The sequence below is a fragment of the Vidua chalybeata genome, chromosome 3, assembly GCF_026979565.1.
Source record: "Vidua chalybeata isolate OUT-0048 chromosome 3, bVidCha1 merged haplotype, whole genome shotgun sequence".
NCBI lineage: Eukaryota > Metazoa > Chordata > Aves > Passeriformes > Viduidae > Vidua > Vidua chalybeata.
The window spans coordinates 103,546,791-103,566,863 of record NC_071532.1 but is presented as its reverse complement, the minus strand read 5'-3'; the positions used below and the strand labels follow the sequence as shown (position 1 = coordinate 103,566,863).

The 20,073-nt window shown below is 40.7% G+C and overlaps 2 protein-coding genes across 3 annotated transcripts in view; both read left to right on the top strand.

Moving 5' to 3' along the window:
• The window catches only part of WDR35 (WD repeat domain 35), a 42,113-nt gene extending 29,097 nt beyond the window's left edge, over window positions 1–13,016 (top strand). The window contains exons 17-27 of the mRNA XM_053938015.1: window positions 176–256; window positions 381–517; window positions 2,762–2,965; window positions 4,775–4,921; window positions 6,009–6,141; window positions 6,798–6,908; window positions 8,349–8,513; window positions 9,419–9,559; window positions 10,346–10,502; window positions 11,111–11,351; window positions 12,289–13,016. Coding sequence (XP_053793990.1) covers window positions 176–256; window positions 381–517; window positions 2,762–2,965; window positions 4,775–4,921; window positions 6,009–6,141; window positions 6,798–6,908; window positions 8,349–8,513; window positions 9,419–9,559; window positions 10,346–10,502; window positions 11,111–11,351; window positions 12,289–12,439 — 1,668 coding nt within the window. The 3' untranslated portion in view covers window positions 12,440–13,016. The remainder of the gene's footprint in view (window positions 1–175; window positions 257–380; window positions 518–2,761; window positions 2,966–4,774; window positions 4,922–6,008; window positions 6,142–6,797; window positions 6,909–8,348; window positions 8,514–9,418; window positions 9,560–10,345; window positions 10,503–11,110; window positions 11,352–12,288) is intronic.
• A 1,096-nt stretch (window positions 13,017–14,112) lies between these two features.
• TTC32 (tetratricopeptide repeat domain 32) lies at window positions 14,113–15,977 on the top strand. 2 transcript variants are annotated; one of them, XM_053938027.1, is made up of 4 exons: window positions 14,113–14,233; window positions 14,308–14,468; window positions 15,288–15,424; window positions 15,739–15,977. In XM_053938027.1, the coding sequence occupies exons 1-3, from the start codon at window positions 14,121–14,123 to the stop codon at window positions 15,413–15,415; spliced, it is 402 nt and encodes a 133-aa protein (XP_053794002.1). In that variant the 5' UTR covers window positions 14,113–14,120; the 3' UTR covers window positions 15,416–15,424; window positions 15,739–15,977. The 2 variants fall into 2 exon arrangements, with proteins under 2 accessions (XP_053794002.1, XP_053794001.1); XM_053938026.1 differs by lacking the exon at window positions 15,739–15,977 and having other exon boundaries at window positions 15,288–15,732.
• The last annotated feature ends 4,096 nt before the right edge of the window (window positions 15,978–20,073 follow it).

The window sequence follows — 20,073 nt, the reverse complement described above, 5'->3', positions numbered from 1 at the left end:
TGATATTTACAGAATTGTCAATAATGTTCATGATTATAGTATTTTTTTCTTGTTGGAAATGCAAGTATATCCTAGTTTGGAGAAGAATGTATCTTAATGTATACTTAACAGATTTGATTAGGATTTAGTCAGACTGAATACAAGTTCATTCCTTTATAACTTATTTAACTTTCAGGAACCTATACAAACATCTGGATACATTTGCAACTTTGAAGATTTAGAAATCAAGTCTGTTCTTCTGGATGAAATATTAAAGGTCAGTATAACTAATTTTATTTTGTAGGAAAAGTTGGTGTCTGTCTTAATGATGATATCTGTTTTGTTGGGTGAAAATAGAAGTCATCAGGAATAAAAATATGTTTCTTTATCCATTATGTTAGAATCCTGAACATCCTAACAAAGATTACATCATCAATTTCGAGATTCGGTCATTACGAGACAGTCGAGCATTGATTGAAAAAGTTGGCATTGAGGAATCTTCTCAATTCATAGAAGACAATCCACATCCCAGACTTTGGTAAAATCGCTATAAGCCAAATTTGTTTAAATTTGTCTCCTTTTCTATTCTTTTCCTGTTCAGACAGATCTAGTGTGAAAATAAAAACCCTCAAATTAAAACAAGCCAAAGCAGTATACATTTTGCACACAATCACTTATGATTTAATGAATGTTGGAGTACCTAGAATGTCAGGCATGTGCTGTATCATGATAGTGGGTATAACGTGTAGGCTCAGGACACCTTTTTGCTCTGTGCTATATGGGCCCCAAAACACAGTGTTCCTTGTGTTTTGGGGGGAATTTAAAGGAAATGAAAGCTAACAGCAAGATAAATTGGTTAAATTAAAATTTATATATTTGATATTGAACATTAAAGAGCTTAAAACCCAGTAAAGGAAACGCATCGGAGTGATAGCAGGATAAGAGTACTTTGAGTAACCTTGTAGCATTTGGACAGGCCTTGAAGGACAGAAGTGAGAAGGGCTGGGTGTGTTGTGTTTCCATGCATCATCTCAGAAGTAATCTGAGAAATGGAGATAGTGGCATGCTTAAACTAAACATGGCTCAGCTATTTAACTAAAGTTGAAAAGCCTGCAGAGCAAACATGTGAGAGTAAACCTGTGGAAACAGGAGTGCTGGAAATCTGTTTAATATCCCAACTTGGAAAGGCTAGAAGAATAAAGGCCTCAGTAGATAATTTAATGAAAAGTCAGTGCAGAACCTAAAACTTCATTAACAAGTTCCTTAATGAAGGAGACTTAACTCTCCGGAGACTGTTTACTTATCTGTACCTTTCTTTAATCATTTTGGATCTGTTTCGAAGCTAAATGGTCTCTTGCAGCACTGGGTGCTTAGCTTGCATCAGGGGGGTTGGAGAGTTCACTGTTAGTTGTGATGGTTCAGAGATTAATTTAGAATTGCTGAAAGACTGGACAAGACACCTTGCTTTAAAAGTTTGTCCCAAAAAACATTCCTTTCTATCTAGTTGTGCCTTTGTCTCCAGAATGTTCATTTTGAAAAACAAGACTTGCTAGTTATATATTGAAAGTTTCTGTAATACTATAATTTTATTAGCTTGAGTGTGCAGGGTGAAATGTTAGTGTTTTGAGTCTTCATTTTTACAAATGTCTTGAACTAGCTGAAGATATTTGGAGCTTTGAAATTGTTCATGGTTTTTTTGCTAGTACCATCTGTTCACTTAATATAAAATGACTATTAGTTTTGCCAGTCTGTGTCTCAGAAAAAGTTCTATATCATATAATCATAAAATATAGGTCAAATTCTGCTCACCTTGCTCCGGAATTGCTGTGAATTTTATTTTTATTATGAGAGAAAACGCGTCACATATTTATGAAGAAGATATTGATTAGAAGTGCTGGATATAAAGCCAGTGTATTCCAGATCAGAACAAAACAGTGACCTTGCTTCTAGAATGCAACAAACAGGGTGATGTGTAGATCAATTGGTTTCTTTGATGTCAGTGATAAGCACTTGAGTTTTAGTGATACCAACCTTCTCAAATTCATTCAGAGACACAGCTGATACTGCCTAACATGGCTTGGATCACTGAATACAACAATAATATTAGTGGTTTTGTCAGTGCCTTACTGCACTGAGTTTGTTTCACAATGTCAGTCTAAATTTTAAATAGCCTTATTTTTGCAGAAAATTCTAGAGCCCATTCAAGCACCCGATGCACACAGGTTGGCCTGAATTCCCTATTTGCAGAACTAACCAATGGAGCAGTACCAATTATAAGGCTCCCCAAAGGTTTTTTCTGCTGTCCCAAACTGCTGTCCTAACAGGACCAGGAATGGACCAGAAAATGGATCCATCTGGATCAGAAGGATAATTTATTTGTTGTGGCCAATGTAGCTGGAGGCACTTAGATTGAGGCTGCCATCAAGGCTTAACGTTTCCACAAATGCATAGGGAGAAATAAATAAATGGAACTGCACTGAGATCAGCAACACATTTCACATAAATGTAACAGTCAAGTCTTGCCCATTCCTCCCAAGCCAGTGTCCATCTCAACAGCTGAACTAAAGAATATTAGCAATTATTTGAACATCTCTCCCTGACCAAGTACTGGTCAGATCACAGAACGTATTAGGAATAAACACACGACTGTACTAAGATTAGCTAGTAAACAATAAATTGCAACAACTTGTATGCCTTCTTTAAATAATTACTAGTTAAATGTACCCTCATTTAATTTACTCTATAGATGCTTTTCCATCTGCTATGTTTGTTTTTCACACAGGCGACTCCTGGCTGAAGCTGCTCTTCAGAAGCTGGATCTGCAGATGGCTGAACAAGCTTTTGTGCGTTGCAAAGATTATCAAGGCATTAAGTTTGTGAAGCACCTGGGCAATCTGCAGAGCGAGTCCATGAAGAAAGCAGAAGTGGCAGCCTATTTTAGCAAATTTGAAGAAGCTGAAAGAATGTATCTGGATATGGACAGGAGGTAATTGCATGTAAACATCACAGCAGTAGAAAAGTCTGGGGAAAAAAAAGCATTCCTTAATCAGGAATGGCTGTTTTCTCTGGAGAGTCTTTACCAGTTTCTGCAAAAACATAAAAGGATCAGATGGAGAGAATTTTGGTTTGTCTATAGATAACCAGTTCTGTATGTAAACCAGTGCATTCCAAGCTGTTTACAAAACCTTGGCTGCTCTAGGTAGTGCTGTATTTTATACATGTTTTTTTTCACAAGTATTTTGTTGGTATTTCAACTGGGATTCCAAAAATACAAACAGTCTTAAATAATGTTTAATTTATGTGGTGTTGCTCTGCGCTAGTAGCCAAGTACACATTCTTCTCAATTACATATACAAACAACAGAGTTTTTAATGAACTGTAATCTTTGGAGAGACAGAAGGACTCTGGATGAAACTGTGAAACATTGAAACTAATCAGTGTAATTTTTGCTCAGGAATGAAAACAAACAAAGCAAAATTTTAGTATTGTTGGGAATATAAATTAACATGAAGTAATTAGCTAGAGCACTGTCTCTATTGAAAAAGGATAATGAGAAATCAGCAGCAGCAGTTATGCAGTGTAGCCTGTAGATGGTGGTCAAACATGGAGAAACATGAATCACTTATGCACATGAAAAAATTTTAAGCTTTGATAAACGGAGCCATGAAAAACAGTAGAGAATGATGGAGAAAAAATTAGTTATTATTTCATGCTATAAGAATGAAAGTAAGGGGGACAAGGTGGCAGGGCAGAGGGAGAAGGCAGGAGCTGGGGAGAGATGCCCAATAGTGCCTGGTAATGAAAACTTCCTTGCATGACATTAATTAGTTGCTGACAGTTTGGTGGTCTGGGGATGTGGGCTGCCTCCTCAGCACTTCAGTCACACTGCAACACCAGTTTTAGATGTGGCATATTCCTTTTCACATGGCTGAGGAGAAATTCGGACATAGAATTGCAGAAGTCAAAAACTTACTTTTTTGTTTACTGGTTTCAACTTTCACAATTAGAAAAATCTTGATAAGGATCTACCATAAATCACAATGAAATAAATATATTTTTCAAATAAAATTTTAATGTTTTTAGATAGATGGTCATACTTAGCTGACTGCATTGACTTTCTCGTGCTTTCCTTAATTTACTTGTAAGTTGAGGGCATTTTTAAAAGAAGGGCATAGGTCTCTCCCATTTATTTTCTATGCACCTGCAGAATTACTTTTATATGAGGTAATATAGAATTATTCTATTTGGTGCAAAAAACATCCCAGACAGACACACAGTGACTCATATGTATGCATGAATAAAAAAAAAGGAAAAACTACTGCTGAGTCCTTTCTCCTTTATGCAAAATCACCCTGAATCTGGAAAAGAAGTCTCTGAAATCCATTTTATTACATCTCAGTTTTAGCCTCCATTATTGATATTTGTTGCTTCTTGGTCTTTCCCCTCACCTTCCTTTTGCTTTTAGCCTTTTGCAGCTGCTGCCATCTCTTTTAGTGGTCAGCAGTGAAAAATACAGAATAGAGTAAGAGGGAGCCTGAAGCAACATCAGCCCAGCTGTCTCACTCATTTAACTCCTCACACAGGAGCGTGGCTGATAAGGAAGTGCATACATGTGATATAATCTAGGAGCTCTCTTGAGTATTTGCTTTAATGGAATAGTGTTTAAATTGTAAACAAATTACCTGGGATCACTCTGATACCTGCATTGCAGGTGAAAACACTTTTGGGTGCTTTTCTCGAGATGTTTCTTACCTGTTTTGTTGTGTTTGACTTTTCCCTGCTGTTTCCTGTTCAGAGATCTTGCCATTGGGCTGCGGATCAAGCTGGGCGATTGGTTCCGGGTGCTGCAGCTGCTGAAGACGGGCTCGGGGGACTCGGACGACGCCCTCCTGGAACAGGCACACAACGCCATTGGAGACTACTTTGCAGACCGACAGAAATGGTATGGTCTGTAGAGGAACCAGGAGTAGGGAACTTACAGAGGAAATTATTAAACTGATGACAAGACTTAATTTATGAGGAGGGATGGATATCAGGAAAGGCAGGATGCAATACATTGGATAATTTTGGAATAATGAGATTTAGCTCATACCTCTATGGTTCCATGGTACAATAAACAGAGAGCTGCTGGTCAGCTACCTAAAGGGCAAAGGTGATATAAATCTCTGCTTTGCCAGAAGTCTGTCTGTTTCAAAGGAAGGGAAGGAAAGAGGAATAACTATAGTTATATTAGGCTGGATATAGAACGTATTAAAAAAAAAAACCCAAAAGGGATTAAAAGTAGTACAGAATTACTAACTCTCAGTGAATGTTCTAAAATGCTTTAAACCACAAATATTTGAGAAGGTGTCCAGAGTTCTCTGACCTTAATCTGTCTCCAGCTCTTGCCCAAACTGGGCACCCAAGGAAGATTTTAAGTGCAGTGCACAGCTGTAATGGTATGTCTCCAGAACACATTTTGCAGTCAGGTGATTACTGAGCCAGAGGTAATGTCTTAATAGCTAATAACTTGCAGGGAATATTTTCACAAACATTTGTTGTTGCCTTCTAAGCCTCTGTCTTAGACTTCCACAGCTCCATTATGTATTGCCATTATCCAAACTATTGTCACAATGCAGCTGGAAATTTGTGATTAGATTTTGAAAGTTGAGTTTTAGATGCTTTAGGTAACTTTGGAGAATGGCCTTGGAGGTCTTGGTGTTTGCATTTTAAAATACAGAAGCACAAGAGTAAAGCCCTTTTCTGGAAATTTAGCTGTAAGTTGTCCATTGTCTGCCCTCATCTCTGCAGGTGTGGGAAGACTTCCTAAACTTACACTAGTCAGAGAATCAATATTGCTACACTTTTAATATAATGATCTGTAAAAATATTTTGGAAAAACAGTGAGATTCTAGCTATGAAAGTTTTTCAAGCAAAGTTACCTATTTAAAATAATGTGATTTAAAATTTACAAATGCAAAATGCTTACAGAATTAAAACTTCTCTTGTGTTTATACATCACAGGCCATCACATTTTTTTGTCTTATTAGGTTAAATGCTGTACAGTACTATGTCCAAGGACAGAACCAGGAACGTTTAGCTGAATGTTACTACATGCTAGAAGACTACCAAGGACTGGAGAATTTGGCCAACTCACTTCCAGAGAATCATAAATTGCTTCCTGTAAGAAGAAAGCACCTTTATTGTTCATTGTCTTATACCAAACTATTTATTTAAAATTTCCCATCTTGGGAGGGTTAAGAATGAGAGAATGAATGCAGTGTATGACCTACTCACTTAAGTGCGATGGTGTTACTGTGGTATTGATCTCTACTAATTACTGTTGTTTTCATACTTCATCACTCTTCTTTTATTGTTCCAATTCCCCAGAATGACCTGACTGACAATACTCTAAAAGAAGGGAAAGTAGATGGGATAGAGTGTGTGGGATATATGGGTGTACAGGGTATAGGTGTGTATATGTAGCAGGAAATTGCCTACTAAACAATAGATAATTTAAAACAATGCTGTGGTTGACTTAATCCAAAATGCTTGAAAAATGCCAAACATGCTCCTTTAATGCCTTTTCCATTAAATCAAGACAGCATTTTCTTTTAGCCTCATTGTAATAGCTTTCTTAATTTAGAAGCAGTGTGTGAGACTACCACACTGTTCTAAAGATTTACAACAGTGCCTGATGCCTTCACAGGGTCCATGAAGCAAACAACCCATTCCCCACCCTCTTGGACTTAAATTAACCAAACAGGAGCACTGCTGTTGCTGCACAATGTACTAAAAATGCAGAAGTGAATTTAATGCAGTGCTGATGCTTTTTGCAGGATATAGCTTATATGTTTGTGAGAGTGGGGATGTGTGAACAAGCTGTGTCAGCCTTTCTGAAATGTAATCGACCAAAGGATGCCGTGGATACCTGTGTGCATCTCAACCAGGTAAAACAGCAGGAGATAATCTGTTAACCTCAACCAGGTTAACAGTGAGATTTCTATACTAATGCCCAATAGAATACAAATCCTTGTTACGTGTGAGATGATTTGTCATAATTTCTGGAAAATTCATCTTTCAGTGCTTAAGACAGTTCTCTGAGATTAAGATTAAACCACTGGAGGGGCAGTGCAAAGCAACATGCAGAGTATGTGAGCAGCATGCTCAGCATACAGACATTAGTAGGCTCTATGGAGCTAGGCTGTGCTGCCTCCTGATGGACTGGGAGAAGACTGGAGAAGAGACAGATGTCCATTCTGGATATTTACCACATCCCCCTCCTTCTTTGTATAGATGCAAATGGGTTTGTGACAGCATGAGGACGTAGCTGGAAAAAGCTGAACTGGAAACTAATCTGCATGTTTATAACTAGAGCTGTTTCCTGGTATGACTTAACCTGTGCAAATGTCTGTGTCAACACAAATAAGGGAAAAACTGAGGACGGCTATGAGGAACTTGATGGATGGGAATGGCAGGACTGACTAGGGCTGGCTTTTTGTGAACAGTTTCTTAGTTTATGGATCTGAAGAGCTATTAGGTGTGAGATTCAGTTAAGATCTCAGTCCTGCCAAACTTTTCATCTGGGGCAAACACAGTAGCCAAACCACTGAAAATCAGGAAAATTCACCTACAAAATGAGATGTATAGAAGGATAAGTATTACTGTGTGCTTTAAGCTTCTGGGCTGAGGTCCTCTTTCAGACATGCTTCTGAGAGTCTGGTTTAGACTTTTCTTGGTTAAAATCCACATGCCCAGCTATGAGCTACAGTGAAATGATTTTGCATAGCTTTCATAAAAGTAGAAGCAACTGTTTTATATGTAGTTTTGGACAGACGTCTATCAGCAATGAAGAGAGACAGGGAGGACTTTGAGATTGTCAAAGAATCTGATTTTATTGTGGACTACAAATGTTCATATAGTGTTTTAGGAAGGCTAGTAATGTTTTACTACGATGATTGGGTTAAAGATCACATAAACAAATTTATATTTTAAACATCTCTTGCTTGCAGAAGTCTGATGTAATTTTCTTTTTTCCGGTAAATCCGTCTGATTTGATCTTCTTGCAATCTTGATTTAATTCTCAAAGTTCTGTTTGCTCTTGCCAAGGCATCCTGTTATCAAGTCACTTATGCTAATAAGGTCCAGAGTACTCTGTTTTGTTACCCCAACATTGGTCCAGCATTTTTTTCAGTACTGCTGCATCACATGATTGGAAATGATGTAAGCATTTGTATTCTCTTTCTTTTTATGCTAATATTATAGTAGTCTGGTTCAAAATGGTGATGAAATATTGCACACAGATGCTGCAGTCTGTTCATGGATAACTGGTTTGTTCTGAGAATGTATTTGAAAACATGAGATTAATAATTGTCTCCTGTAATTTCTAGTGGAATAAAGCCGTGGAGCTGGCCAAAAATCACAATATGAAAGAGATTGGATCCTTGTTAGCCAGATATGCAAGTCATTTACTGGAAAAGAACAAAATCCTTGATGCTATAGAACTCTATCGTAAAGCCAATTATTTCTTTGAAGCTGCTAAGCTCATGTTCAAGGTATGGTGGGTTTTATTTTTATGTCAAATGACTGGGGTTTTTGGACTAGCTCTTACTATTTCTGTGCTACTTTTATTCTCTTGGGGTTATTTTAGTTTTAACAATGTTTAGGCAATAAGCAAATGTCATCATACACGATACTGCAAAGATGAACTCAACTCCCAGAGCTCAGGTATCTCTATGTGTAATAGTTACCCTGGGTGTCCTCTGTAGCTAGTGGAGAGGAGACTCTGGGGACACAAGCCATCTATTTATATATTTTGAGACTTTCAGTAGGAGATGAACTGCACCTCAGAAAAGGTCCTGATGCCCTGCATTGCCTAGTAAAAGAGTATGGTAGACTGGCCTGGGTTGCAGTGTCCACATTATTTTAGATATCATGGGACTTATTTTTATCTCCTTAAGAAAAAAAAAAGCAGTAAGAACTAGAATTTAAATTTTGGTATATTTCTTCAATTAGTTGTGATTTTTACAGCAAATATTTATAGCAGTGTATATATATATATATATATATATATATATAAAATATATATCATATATGTTACTTTCAAAAGCCATTATTCTTTTCTGGGAAAACCACCAGACCTTATTGAAAGATATGTATGGGTTTAAAAATTGCTATTTTTTAGTTTATTTTTATACTAGATCACTAGACTTACACATGGTTACACTGATTTATCCTTCCTGAGAACTTGGCTTTATATACATGTTAACCAAATAAATATAAAATAATGTGCATACTTCACTTTGACATTTTCATTTATAGTTCTGTTTGCAGTCTAAATTATTGCATTTAAAGGCAGAATCATTTCTTGGCATGATTTCCTAGGTTTTGTACAAGCATGCAGTTGTCCAAGAGAATTAAATCCCTTTGTTTTTTTTTTTTTTTTTTTTTTTTTTTTAAGATTGCAGATGAAGAGTCAAAGAAAAGGACGAAGCCTTTGCGAGTTAAAAAGCTTTATGTGCTGTCAGCCTTACTTATGGAACAGTGTCATGAACAAAGGCAAAATGCACAAAGGGGAAAAGTTAAAGAGAAAAGTTCAGAGGTAATGTATTTTTTTTTCCCCTTTCTGAATTCTGGTATCTGCTAGCTAGTCAGAATTAAGCAAGCCATCTTCATGGGAGCGTATAATGTTTTTTTAATTACCCTTTTCCCTGTTAAGAACAAAGCTTTCCTTCAAGCAAGTCCCCCATGAAAACATATTGTTTCAAGTATTATTTTAAAACATTTAAATCTTATGTATTAATAGATATTTTTCTTCCTAAGTTTAACATAGTTTTCTTAATATTTTCACTATAACAATGAAAACCATACTAAGAAACTTCCTGCAAGACTCTGGTTCTTTTAGTATTTATTCATATTCATTTAAGTATTGATCCCAAAGAGTGATCTGTGATTAGATTAAGCTATGTTGCCTGTAATTCAGCAGGGAGATGGCTCCAGATACAGGGGAAGCAAATGGAAGAATTTTTTTTCTCTGCTCACATATTCATCTTCATATGCACAAATGAAATAGTTTAAGCAAATTTTTAAGAGCTCTGGTATTGAAATGAAGTACTAATCCAAACTATGAACCAGTCTGCAGATGTGCACAAAATATATTTGTATACACATGTATGTGATATTTATCTTTGAAAATCTGCACCATATGTTGTGCCTGTGCTTTGTACAGAACACCTGACAATGCTCACTGTAGGTCCATTTGTATTTTGCCTACTTAACACAGACAGTGTTGTTATCACCAAGTATAGAAAAGCTTTTTTCATATATCCCCATTTTCTGCTGTATCTGTTTCATAGAAAAATTACTTGTGATACTGGTTTGTTTTCAGAGTGCTTCAGCTTTGGCTGGTTTGCTGGAAGAAGATGTTCTTTCTTCAACAAATCGCTTTGCAGACAATGCTTGGCGAGGAGCTGAGGCTTACCACTTTTTCATACTCGCACAAAAACAGCTCTATAAAGGTTCTGTAGATGCAGCACTTAAAACAGGTAAGTATTCATTTTCAACCCTGTAAAATCAGCACATAATGTCTTTTATAGCTGCCACATTTTTCAGTTCTTAATAAATCCATGGAATTTAAACCAAAACCATATAATGAATTGAATATGGCTGCAGTCACAATATCTGGAAAGGACTTTGCTGAAGCAAATCCTTCCAAATATTACCTGGCAAACTGGTTAATCTCGGTAGATGTTCTGCTGACTGTTTTGTTTCTCTCCCTAAATTATAAGGCATACCTGAATTTACATCAGACCTTCTTGTAGAGATTCACAAAAAATCTGTGGGAATTAGAGAAAAAAATAGCAACTTGTACTTTGTCCAAGTAATGAAGATTTCAAATCCTTGGTTTTTTAAAACCAATCAACCAAAATAAAGTGTTTCAAGAAGACATCAATTTCCAAGTGGTATCTCCTAGTTTTTTTTTTTTTTAGAGCAATGCTTCACAGTCATGTCAATAAAAAGACTGTAGTTCATTTTGTCCAATTTTTTAGAATTAATACTGTTGTCTAGGAGCAACTATTTCATACAGATGTTTGCACTTCTCAGAAGATGTGTAATAATTTCCTTGGATTTCTTTTTTTTTTCATATTTTTAGCTCTTCATTTGCGAGATTATGAAGACATTATTCCTGCAGTTGAAATCTATTCCCTTTTGGCACTCTGTGCATGTGCAAACAGAGCATTTGATACTTGTTCAAAAGCCTTTGTTAAATTAGAATCCTTGGAAACGCTTAAGCCAGAGCAGAGGCAACTGTATGAAGAGCTTGCTCTACAGATATTCACAAGATATAGACCAAAGTATAACAAAACACCTGATCTGGATGATGTTCTTGAGAGGTGGGTATATTTTTATATGATACTGTAATAATATTGTCACTTTTTTCTGCTTTTCGCTATATTTTGGGTTTTAGCAGGTTTTGTGTGTGACCAAATTAATTAAGTGCTTTGCTGCTTAAACCAAATATTGGGCAAGAATGAGGCAGGAGTTAGCCAGTTTGGAGGAAGGTAATACAGCACTATGTTGTTTGGGAAAATAGAAATTGACTGCATTCAAGGATCTGGGCATAAAGATGTAACTTCATCTTAATTTGAAATGCAGGTAGATAAAGCACAGGAGTGTTAGGACCTTTGTGACTCTGTCATGTGACATTAAAGTAAGAATGTTTCTGTTTGCATCTCCGTGGTGGAGTGCTGAAAGTATCAACAAGGGACTGTTTAACCATTACTAACTAACAGGTCTCCAGTGTTTTGTGAATTACCTAAATCTACTTGGTGTGAAAAGAGCAATACGTGAAGTTAAAATTAGTATAAAGGGCACATTTAAGGGGTAAGTCTTTGGAGTGGCTGTACCCACAACAGTGTGTTTGACATGTTTCCTGCTGAGAGCATGGAACTTGTAAATATGGAAATCAATTTTATTTGAGCAAACAGGATTTTAACCTGTCTTGATTGACCCTACTGTGCAGCTGTACAGAATCTCAGTAGCAGCTGTGATTCTGTTGACCCTTCAGACCTCAGAGGACAGAGTATAATAGCAGTGCAGGTGTCTAAATCAGGCCTTACTTTTATATGGCCTTCACTGCGTATTTTCACTCCATCTTTTGGATCTGCTGGTCCTGATTTGTTGACTGTGTGGTTCTGGGGGTGGGCATTCTCTGGTGTGAAGATTTATATACTCGGTTACATGGACAGTGAAGTGTTACACGAGCTAGTAACAACTGGCACGCCTCATTTTTATTCTTTCAGCTTTACTCTTTTCTTCTTTTTTTTATAGTGGAGATGGTAAAATGCCTGTATGTGTTGCAACAGGAGCCCCTATCCTGGAGTATCAATTCTGGATGTGCAGTGTGTGTAAGCATTGCATGAAAGCCAAAGAAGCAGGCCATTATAATGCCTGTCCTCTGTGCCACAGCCCAGTAAGCTGAGGATAAAGACTCTGTATCTGCATTTATGACAGCTAAGAACAGCCTCTAAAATGGTACTATCTTTTGAATTACAACTCAGGTATTGTATTGAAGCAGTTAGTGCTGCTGTTAGAGAAACACTACAACTCAAAACCAAAACAGAAAACCCGCAAGAGAAACCATTACCGCTTCCATTTATCTGAAGAAAATACTGTGTAAATAGATTCCATTTTTTGCTACACTTTAAAAAAAAGATTTAAGGTAAAAGCATTCTTTTTGAATTGTACATTGAGCCTAGTTTCAAAACTATGTGAATTGAATGTAGGCTCATATCAATATCTTCTACTCTGAGCAGGTTCCATTTTTTTTCTCCCTAATTCCACAGGAAATTACTGGGTTTTCTCAGAATTCAGTTTTTTGAAGGAAGTGATTCCTGAGTTGAAATACTGTTACAATAGTTTTGATAATATTACCATATATGTTTTTGTACTACTGTTTAGAATTACTAAAGTGATGATACCAGTATAAGCATATGTTAGTGCTGGTTTCTTTTGCCAAGTGTATTTAAACCCACCATAAAATAAAGGGCTTGAAAACACGCAGCAGTCAGTGTGTCAGTTGGGTTCCTGAGCTTGGGTGATGTCATCTTCAACAGCTTAAGGAAACCTCCATGAACTTGCAACCTGGAACCTGGCATTTTTCATGTAGCTTGAGAGAGCAGCCTGCATCTGTTGAACAGATTTCAAGAGCTGAAGTGTCACCCTTGTTAGACACAAAGGTCCAAGGAACGATGTCTTGCTGTCCTACCTAACTGCTGGTTTAGGCCTGTGCTCTGGCAGTGCTGCAGGGGTGAGCTGTGCCCAGGCCAGCCAGCACCTGGCCGCCTGACAAGAGCCGTGAGCTGTGACAGTGAGCTGTTCACATTGTGCCTTGACACGTTTGAGAGGAGAGCGCAGGATTTCTTCTGTGCTCTCACCTAAGCTCAGGCTAGGTAAGGATAAACCCCATCTCCACAGAATCAGAGCAGTAGAACGGCCTGGGTTGGAAGGGACCTTAAAGACCATCTTGCTTTAAGCCTGATGACAAGGGCTGCGACACCTTCCTCTAGACCAGGTAGAACAAAGCCCATCCAACCTGTTCTTGAGTATTTCCAGGGATGGGGCATCCATAGCTTCTGTGAGCAATCTGTTCCAGTGTCTCACCACCCTCACCGTAAAGAATTTCTTCCTTATGTTTAACCTAAACCGTCCCTCCTTCAGCTTAAAGCCGTTCTCCCTTCTCCAATCCCTTTATGCCCTTGTAAACAGTCTCTCTCCAGCTCTCTTAGAGCCCCTTTAAGTACTGGAGGGTGCTCTGGGGTCTCCACAAAGCCCTCTCCAGGCTGGACAACCCCAGCTCTCCCAGCCTGTTTCCCGAGGAGAGGTGCTGCAGCTCTCCGATCATCTCGGTCTCCTCTGGCCTCGCTCCACCGGCTCCATGTCGTGCCTGTGCCGCGGCCCCAGAGCTGGACGCTGTCCTGCAGGTGGGGTCTCAGGAGAGCGGAGCAGAGGCGCAGACATCGCCGTGGCCCCGCTGTTGTTACGGCCGATATCGCCGTACTTCTGTGGCTCGCGCGCGGCTCCTGCTCTGCGGGCAGCTCCCTCCGGCCCAGCACCGTCCCTCACGTGGCCGCGCGCGCCGGCGTGCCCGTGACGTCAGCGCGATGGCGGGGGAGGCGGCGGCGCTGCTGGCGGCGGCGCGGGCGGAGCTGCGGGCGCGGCGGCTCTCGGCGGCCGAGGAGCTCTTCAGCCGCTTCATCGCCCGCAGCCCCGCGGGGTAACGCCGGGCCCGGGGCCGGGGCGGGCGCGCCGGGCCGGGCCCCGCTAACGCCGCTCCCTCTGTCCCCGCAGTGCCCGCAGCGACCTCGCCACGGCGCTCAACGACCGCGGGCAGGTGCGGTACCTGCGCGTGGAGTTCGCCGCCGCCGTGCAGGACTTCACGGCCGCCATCGAGTGCCAGCCCGGCTTCGAGGTGCCCTACTACAACCGCGGGCTGGTGCGCTACCGGCTGGGTACGAGCCGGGGCGGGGCAGGGCAGCGCGCCCCGGGCAGCCCCGGGTCACGGGCGGGGACACCCGCCTGGCACGGGCGGGACGAGGGCGGGCACCGCCCCAGGACAGGCGCGACCGCGGTCTCTGCAGTGACAGCGCCTGCAGCTGCTGCCTGCCCAGCCTGTGCGTACACCCCTGTGCAGCCGGCTGTGCTGCGGAGTCGTTCGAAACGATGCTGTTCCGTGGGTGTAGTTGACTTGTGGAAAAATTTGCACTGGGGTAAAACAATCCAGTTCCAAACACTGCTGTTAAATCTGAGGTAGAGCATCTCCCAAGCAGCTGTAGCTGCAGTGAGCACAGCCTTCTCGACTTCCAGTGGGCTGCCGGCCACCTCTGGGGAATTTCCTGCCCCGTTTTTGATGATGCCATCACAAAATGACAGCCCTGTGCCTTTTATTAGAGCTTGGCCATTGCAGAGGTCGAGGGACTGGAGAATGGAGCCCGGCCACGGGCACCAGCTGGAAGCTCTGTGACTGCGTGCCAGCCTTAAGGCAGCCTCATTATTGGTGTGGGCCTTTTGTCTCTTTCTCTTAGAAATAAACTGGCTGAACTGACCCTTAAGTCCATTTGAGGTTCAAAAATACATGCTCTGGTTGTTGATGTGAAACACTTTCACTCCCAGTTGGGCCTGTGCACAATCCAAATGCTGTGGGTCCAGGAAGTAGCTGCTACTTTGTGGGTGAAAGTATTAGGAGGTGTTCTTGAGTTGTGAGAGGTTTGTGAGCATGAGCAGTTGCTGAAAGATAATTTTACTTTTTTTTTTTTCCTTTTTTGGGACAGGAGACTTTGATGAGGCCGTGAAAGATTTCAGGAAAGTATTAGAGTTAAACCCCCAATTTGAAGATGCTGCATTGAGTCTAAAACAGGCTATTCTTGATAAAGAAGAAAAACAGAAGCGGGGTTATTGAAAATTTCAGGTAGTGATGTGGTGTGAAAATATTCTGCTAAACATGTGATTTTTGTCATTGATGGATGACAAAAAGGTCATTTACATCTGTTATGACCTGTTGAAGAACTTCATTCTTAGGTAAATAAGTTAAAAATTGATTATGATTGCAAAATAATCTGGATTTCGGATTTTTATTCTTGAGGGAAGGTGTAATGTTGATCTCTGTGAGACACATGTACAGATTTTGTACAAAAGTACTTTGTAATTCTATAATAAATATATTGGCCAGTTTAATTGAAAACAAAAATGAACACGTTCTTTTTATCTCATGATTGTCTGCAGAGTTTATCATAGAAAATATTCACAGGAGGAGTTGTGGCTTTCTCTTCCTTATTAAAGAGATCAATTCCCTGAACAATACAGTGTGAAATCCATCTGATGGAGCTGGCTGTGAACACCCAGGCAGCTTCATTTCTCGCATGGTAGGAGGGACCATTACTGAAATCTGTAAATCGTCAGCAAGAAACACCGTTGCAAGTTCATAGCAACACAAGTTCTAATAAAAGAAATACTCTCTGATTGCTCACATGAGCATTAGGATTTTGTTTTTTAAATTATGCCAGTGACATTCCTGCTTCTTATGGTGAGTTCCTCTGTGGATGATCCCGGAGCCTGCACAAGCACAGGGCTCACTGAAGATGGTGGGACCATTGGGGTGAGTGGTGAGAGCAGGCTGGAGCCTCTGGATATCCTTCCCAGCAGCCTCACTGAGACCACTTTCAGTGTGGGGATGAAACTGCAACAGCCACAATGAGCAAATTTGAAACAGGGCTGAGAAAATGCTGCATTTACCTCATGCTTTTGACATTTGACTGCAACCATTTGAAATTACAGAAATATGATATGTATGTGACCATTCACAGTTTGAGAAATAGGCAATGACCATATTTTCCCCCTCAGAAGTCTTAATTTTGGACTTGATATGTTAAGCACATGCTTTGCTACCATTTATCTTGGTGTTCTGTCTCTAAAACAACACAGATGATTCAATGACTTGACACACTTCATGCCACCTCAGTCTTAAAAACTGAGAAATCCTACCAACTCTTGACTGATGGTGAGAAGGTGAGCTAGAACTAAACATGCTCATGACTGACCTTGCCAAGACAATTAAAAAAGCAGTAATGAACAGTTGAATGTGACTTAGGAAGTTTTACTGTGAGAAGAGAGATCACAGATGTGATTCTGCACAGAACACTTAAAATGCCAGGATATAGATCAAAATATTAACAGTGAATAAGTATTTTAGAAAACAAATATGCTAGAGATAATATTCCAGCTTGTGTTGTTTTGTGTTGTTTAATTACTTCTCATGCAATTGCTGGCACAGAAATACTGCACAGGGCTGGGGAGCAATTGCCAATTCTCCACATTTCTCCATTCTTCCTTGTTTCTCCTGTGAAAGGATGAACTGTCATCATACATTTCAGCTTAATCTGGAATTCTTTCAAGGTATTTTTGGCCAGTAAGGTTTTCGCATTTTCCCCTTTCACCTGCACACAAGTCACTTAGTTCTTTGGCTTTCAGGTTTTCAGCCTGAAATTATTGAACAGCCCTGGTGGTTTCAGCTGGGGTAGAGTTAGTTTTCTTCACAGTGGCTGGTATGGGGCTGTGTTTTGGATTTGTGCTGAACACAGGGTTGCTAATATGGAAATGTTTTTGTTATTGCTGAGCAGGGCTTACACACAGCCACGGCCTTTTCTCATTTTTGTACTGCCATGCTGGGGAGGAAGTTGGGGATGCCTGGGAGTGTGGGAGGAGACACAGCTGGGACAGGTGACCCAAACTGACCAAAGGGATATTCCACACCACAGGGTATAATGTTCAGTATATAATGTGTATAAAAAAACCCCAAAACTTGAAGAGGAGGATGTATTTAGTAACTCCCCTTGTCCTGCAAAGTTTCCTGTTATAAAAGTTTAAGAATTAAAAGCCTAATGGAGAGTAATAAAATTATTTTATGTAATGTTTTGTGAAATTCACACAGCCTCTCAGCCTGTAAAAGGAGCAGGGTTGTGTGCTTTGGATGCTTTGCATTGCGAGGTGCTGTAGCTTTATACTTTTACTGGGCTTTAGGGGTTGTCTCTTCATGAGAATTCCATCCCTCTGTGGAGCCCCTGGGTCAGTCCTGCCCGTTCCACTGCCCTTGTCAAAGTCAGGGGTTGCACCAGTAAGTCAGAGAGGTGGTTGCTGCTAATGCACTGTGACTCTCTTTACTCTGGCCAGAAATATTTCAGATGTGAATAATTCTCAGCTGCTTTCCCAAGGTTTCCTACCTATAAACCTACTCTCTCAAACCCTTGACTTTCCTTCCACAGCTGTCACTGGCAGCCCCTCTGCTTGGCTTGTTCCTGTAGGCAGGGTTAATTTGGCAATGAGTAACTGTTCTCACCTGATGATTTACCTCTAAACTTATGAAAAACCCTGTGAATTCTATAATGTGTTACAGAATCTCAAAGAATAACATCACTGCCTTACAGAACAAGGAAAAGAGTAACATAATCATCCTGTGCTTTTCCCTAGGACTCCATTTGTCCTACTGAAACATAGGAGGAGGAGTTGTCACACAACTATCAGTGTTGCAAGGCCTTTCCCTTGCTTTTGCAGAAAGGTGGGAAAAGCTGACAGAATGCCAAAGTTAGCAGGGCACTGAGCAGTGTGAGAAGGGTTTCATGCTTGTTTAGTGTGAGCACAGCATGGGGAACAAGGAGAGCCTTTCCAAATGGAAAGCTGCAGCACACTGAGGCCAAAGGGTTTGGTTGTCAAGTAGCCAGAATAAGTCCCTCTTCTAGATGCCTGCCTTCTGATTGAGCAATGGAGGTTTGGTCAGCATGAAAAGCCTGAAACTCTTGGGCTATTACAAGTGAGGGCTGCAATGTGCACTTCTCATCTAGCAGGTAACCTTGTTAAAAAGTGACTGAGGAGAGAAAGGTGCACTATTCCAGTTTTGTGGGGATTGAACACTTCTATCTCCATCAAGCTTAGCTATGCAGGTCATGCACTGTTGCCTGTCAGGAGGGGAAGGATTCAGAAAAGCAAAAACAATGTTCAAAACTGAAGATTGCTAGTGGGAGGATAATATCCAAAATTCTTTTATGTAAGCAGATGTTCATCTGCCATCTGCCTCATCCTTTTAACAGAGGCAGGGGCTGGATCAGTGAAACAGATTTGATCCCAGCCAGCGGCTTTCATGCAGAATGGAAGGTCTGGTTGCTTTGTATGAAAACAGTTTGCTGAGAGATCTGGTCAAGTTGGAGTCCCCACTTCCAGCATGTTGTGACGATTTGAGTAGAACATTGGTCCGTTTCCTAAGATTCTTTCCAAGATTCTCCTTGTAGGATCCCTTTAGTGCATGAGCAGGCAGAGATTGGATCAGTCCAGAGCCCTGCTTCCTACAGATCATGGTGATCAGTGTTGTAACCTGAATTGTTCAGGCTGCAACAGATCAGTTCTTTCATCACTCGTGTTTGTGTTGTACAAGGAGCATGTGAAACGAGCCTGAAGGATATCCTTGTCTCCCAGCATATGAAATGGGCCTGAAGGATATCCTTGCAAGGATATCCCAGCAAGAAACAGCTGGTCCAGCTGTGTCCCAGGCATCACAACAGTAGGTTTCAAACTAGCTCCTGTTGCTGTGGAAAAGGCCGATCAGTGCTTTCCAGGCTGGGGACTCCCCAGCATGGGGACTCTGGTGTGCCTCTGTCTGTGCATTAAAAATAACTTCTCTCACAATTCCTTTTCTTCACGTTGGGTGAATAATGAAGGCTTGTTCAACTACAGGGGTATGACCAGAGTGGCTCCTGAAAGATAATCCAAGGAACTGTTTAAGCCCATAGGCCTGAAAACTGCAATCTAGGACAGGAGTTAAGTGCTGAAGTTCCCTGTGCAGCATCTGAGAGGTAGGAATAATCCCAGGAGAACGGAGGAGCAGAGCAGTACACCCGTGCAATAGCATGGCTGAATCGTACCTTGGGAAAGACACCCTCAAAGGTAAACAGGGAATGCCTAACCCTAACACACAGTGAGATTTGGTGTGAAAATCATCATCTACACCATGAACAGCAGCCAAGGTAGGAGAAGGAGACCAAGGATATGGAATTGCTTTGGCTTGTCTATGGGAAGGGGGAGACCTGAAATTTCTGTTGAAATGCGAATGCAAGTCTGTCACTCCTTTTCCATCTCCCTTCCAATGTACGTGGAAAAGTCTCCTCATCTGTCAGTTAGTGGGTGAAGGGTATGGAATGCTGCTGGACCTCTTCCTGGTTTTCTAGGGCAAAAGGGGAGGATCTGGGATATCCCACTTACTGCAAACAAGTTTATCTAAATATACTCTGCAAGGCTGCAAAACAAAATGAACCTTAGTTACACCAGACCAGACCTGATGCTCACCTGTGTGGCCCGAGAGTGCTGAGAAGAGCTAGCATTTGGTCATAATTATTTTCCCTTCATCCCAGTCTGCAAATTTCTAGAGGACTCCTTTTTAGATTAACAGAAAGTTAACCTAAATTTATGAATTTGCTGCTGTTGTTAAAAACGGGGAGCGTGCTCTCCTGGCAAATGCATGCATGGCAAATGCAGTAACGTGCTGGGCTCTGCAGTGTGGGCTGTGGACAGCAG

What these genes read in the sequence shown, in the direction of transcription:
- TTC32 (XM_053938027.1), top strand. Translation starts at nt 14,121, where the DNA reads ATGGCGGGGGAGGCGGCGGCGCTGCTGGCGGCGGCGCGGGCGGAGCTG. An exon ending in ATCGCCCGCAGCCCCGCGGG is followed by an intron (nt 14,234 to 14,307) that starts GTAACGCCGGGC and finishes CTGTCCCCGCAG; the next exon opens with TGCCCGCAGCGACCTCGCCA. An exon ending in GCTGGTGCGCTACCGGCTGG is followed by an intron (nt 14,469 to 15,287) that starts GTACGAGCCGGG and finishes TTTTTGGGACAG; the next exon opens with GAGACTTTGATGAGGCCGTG.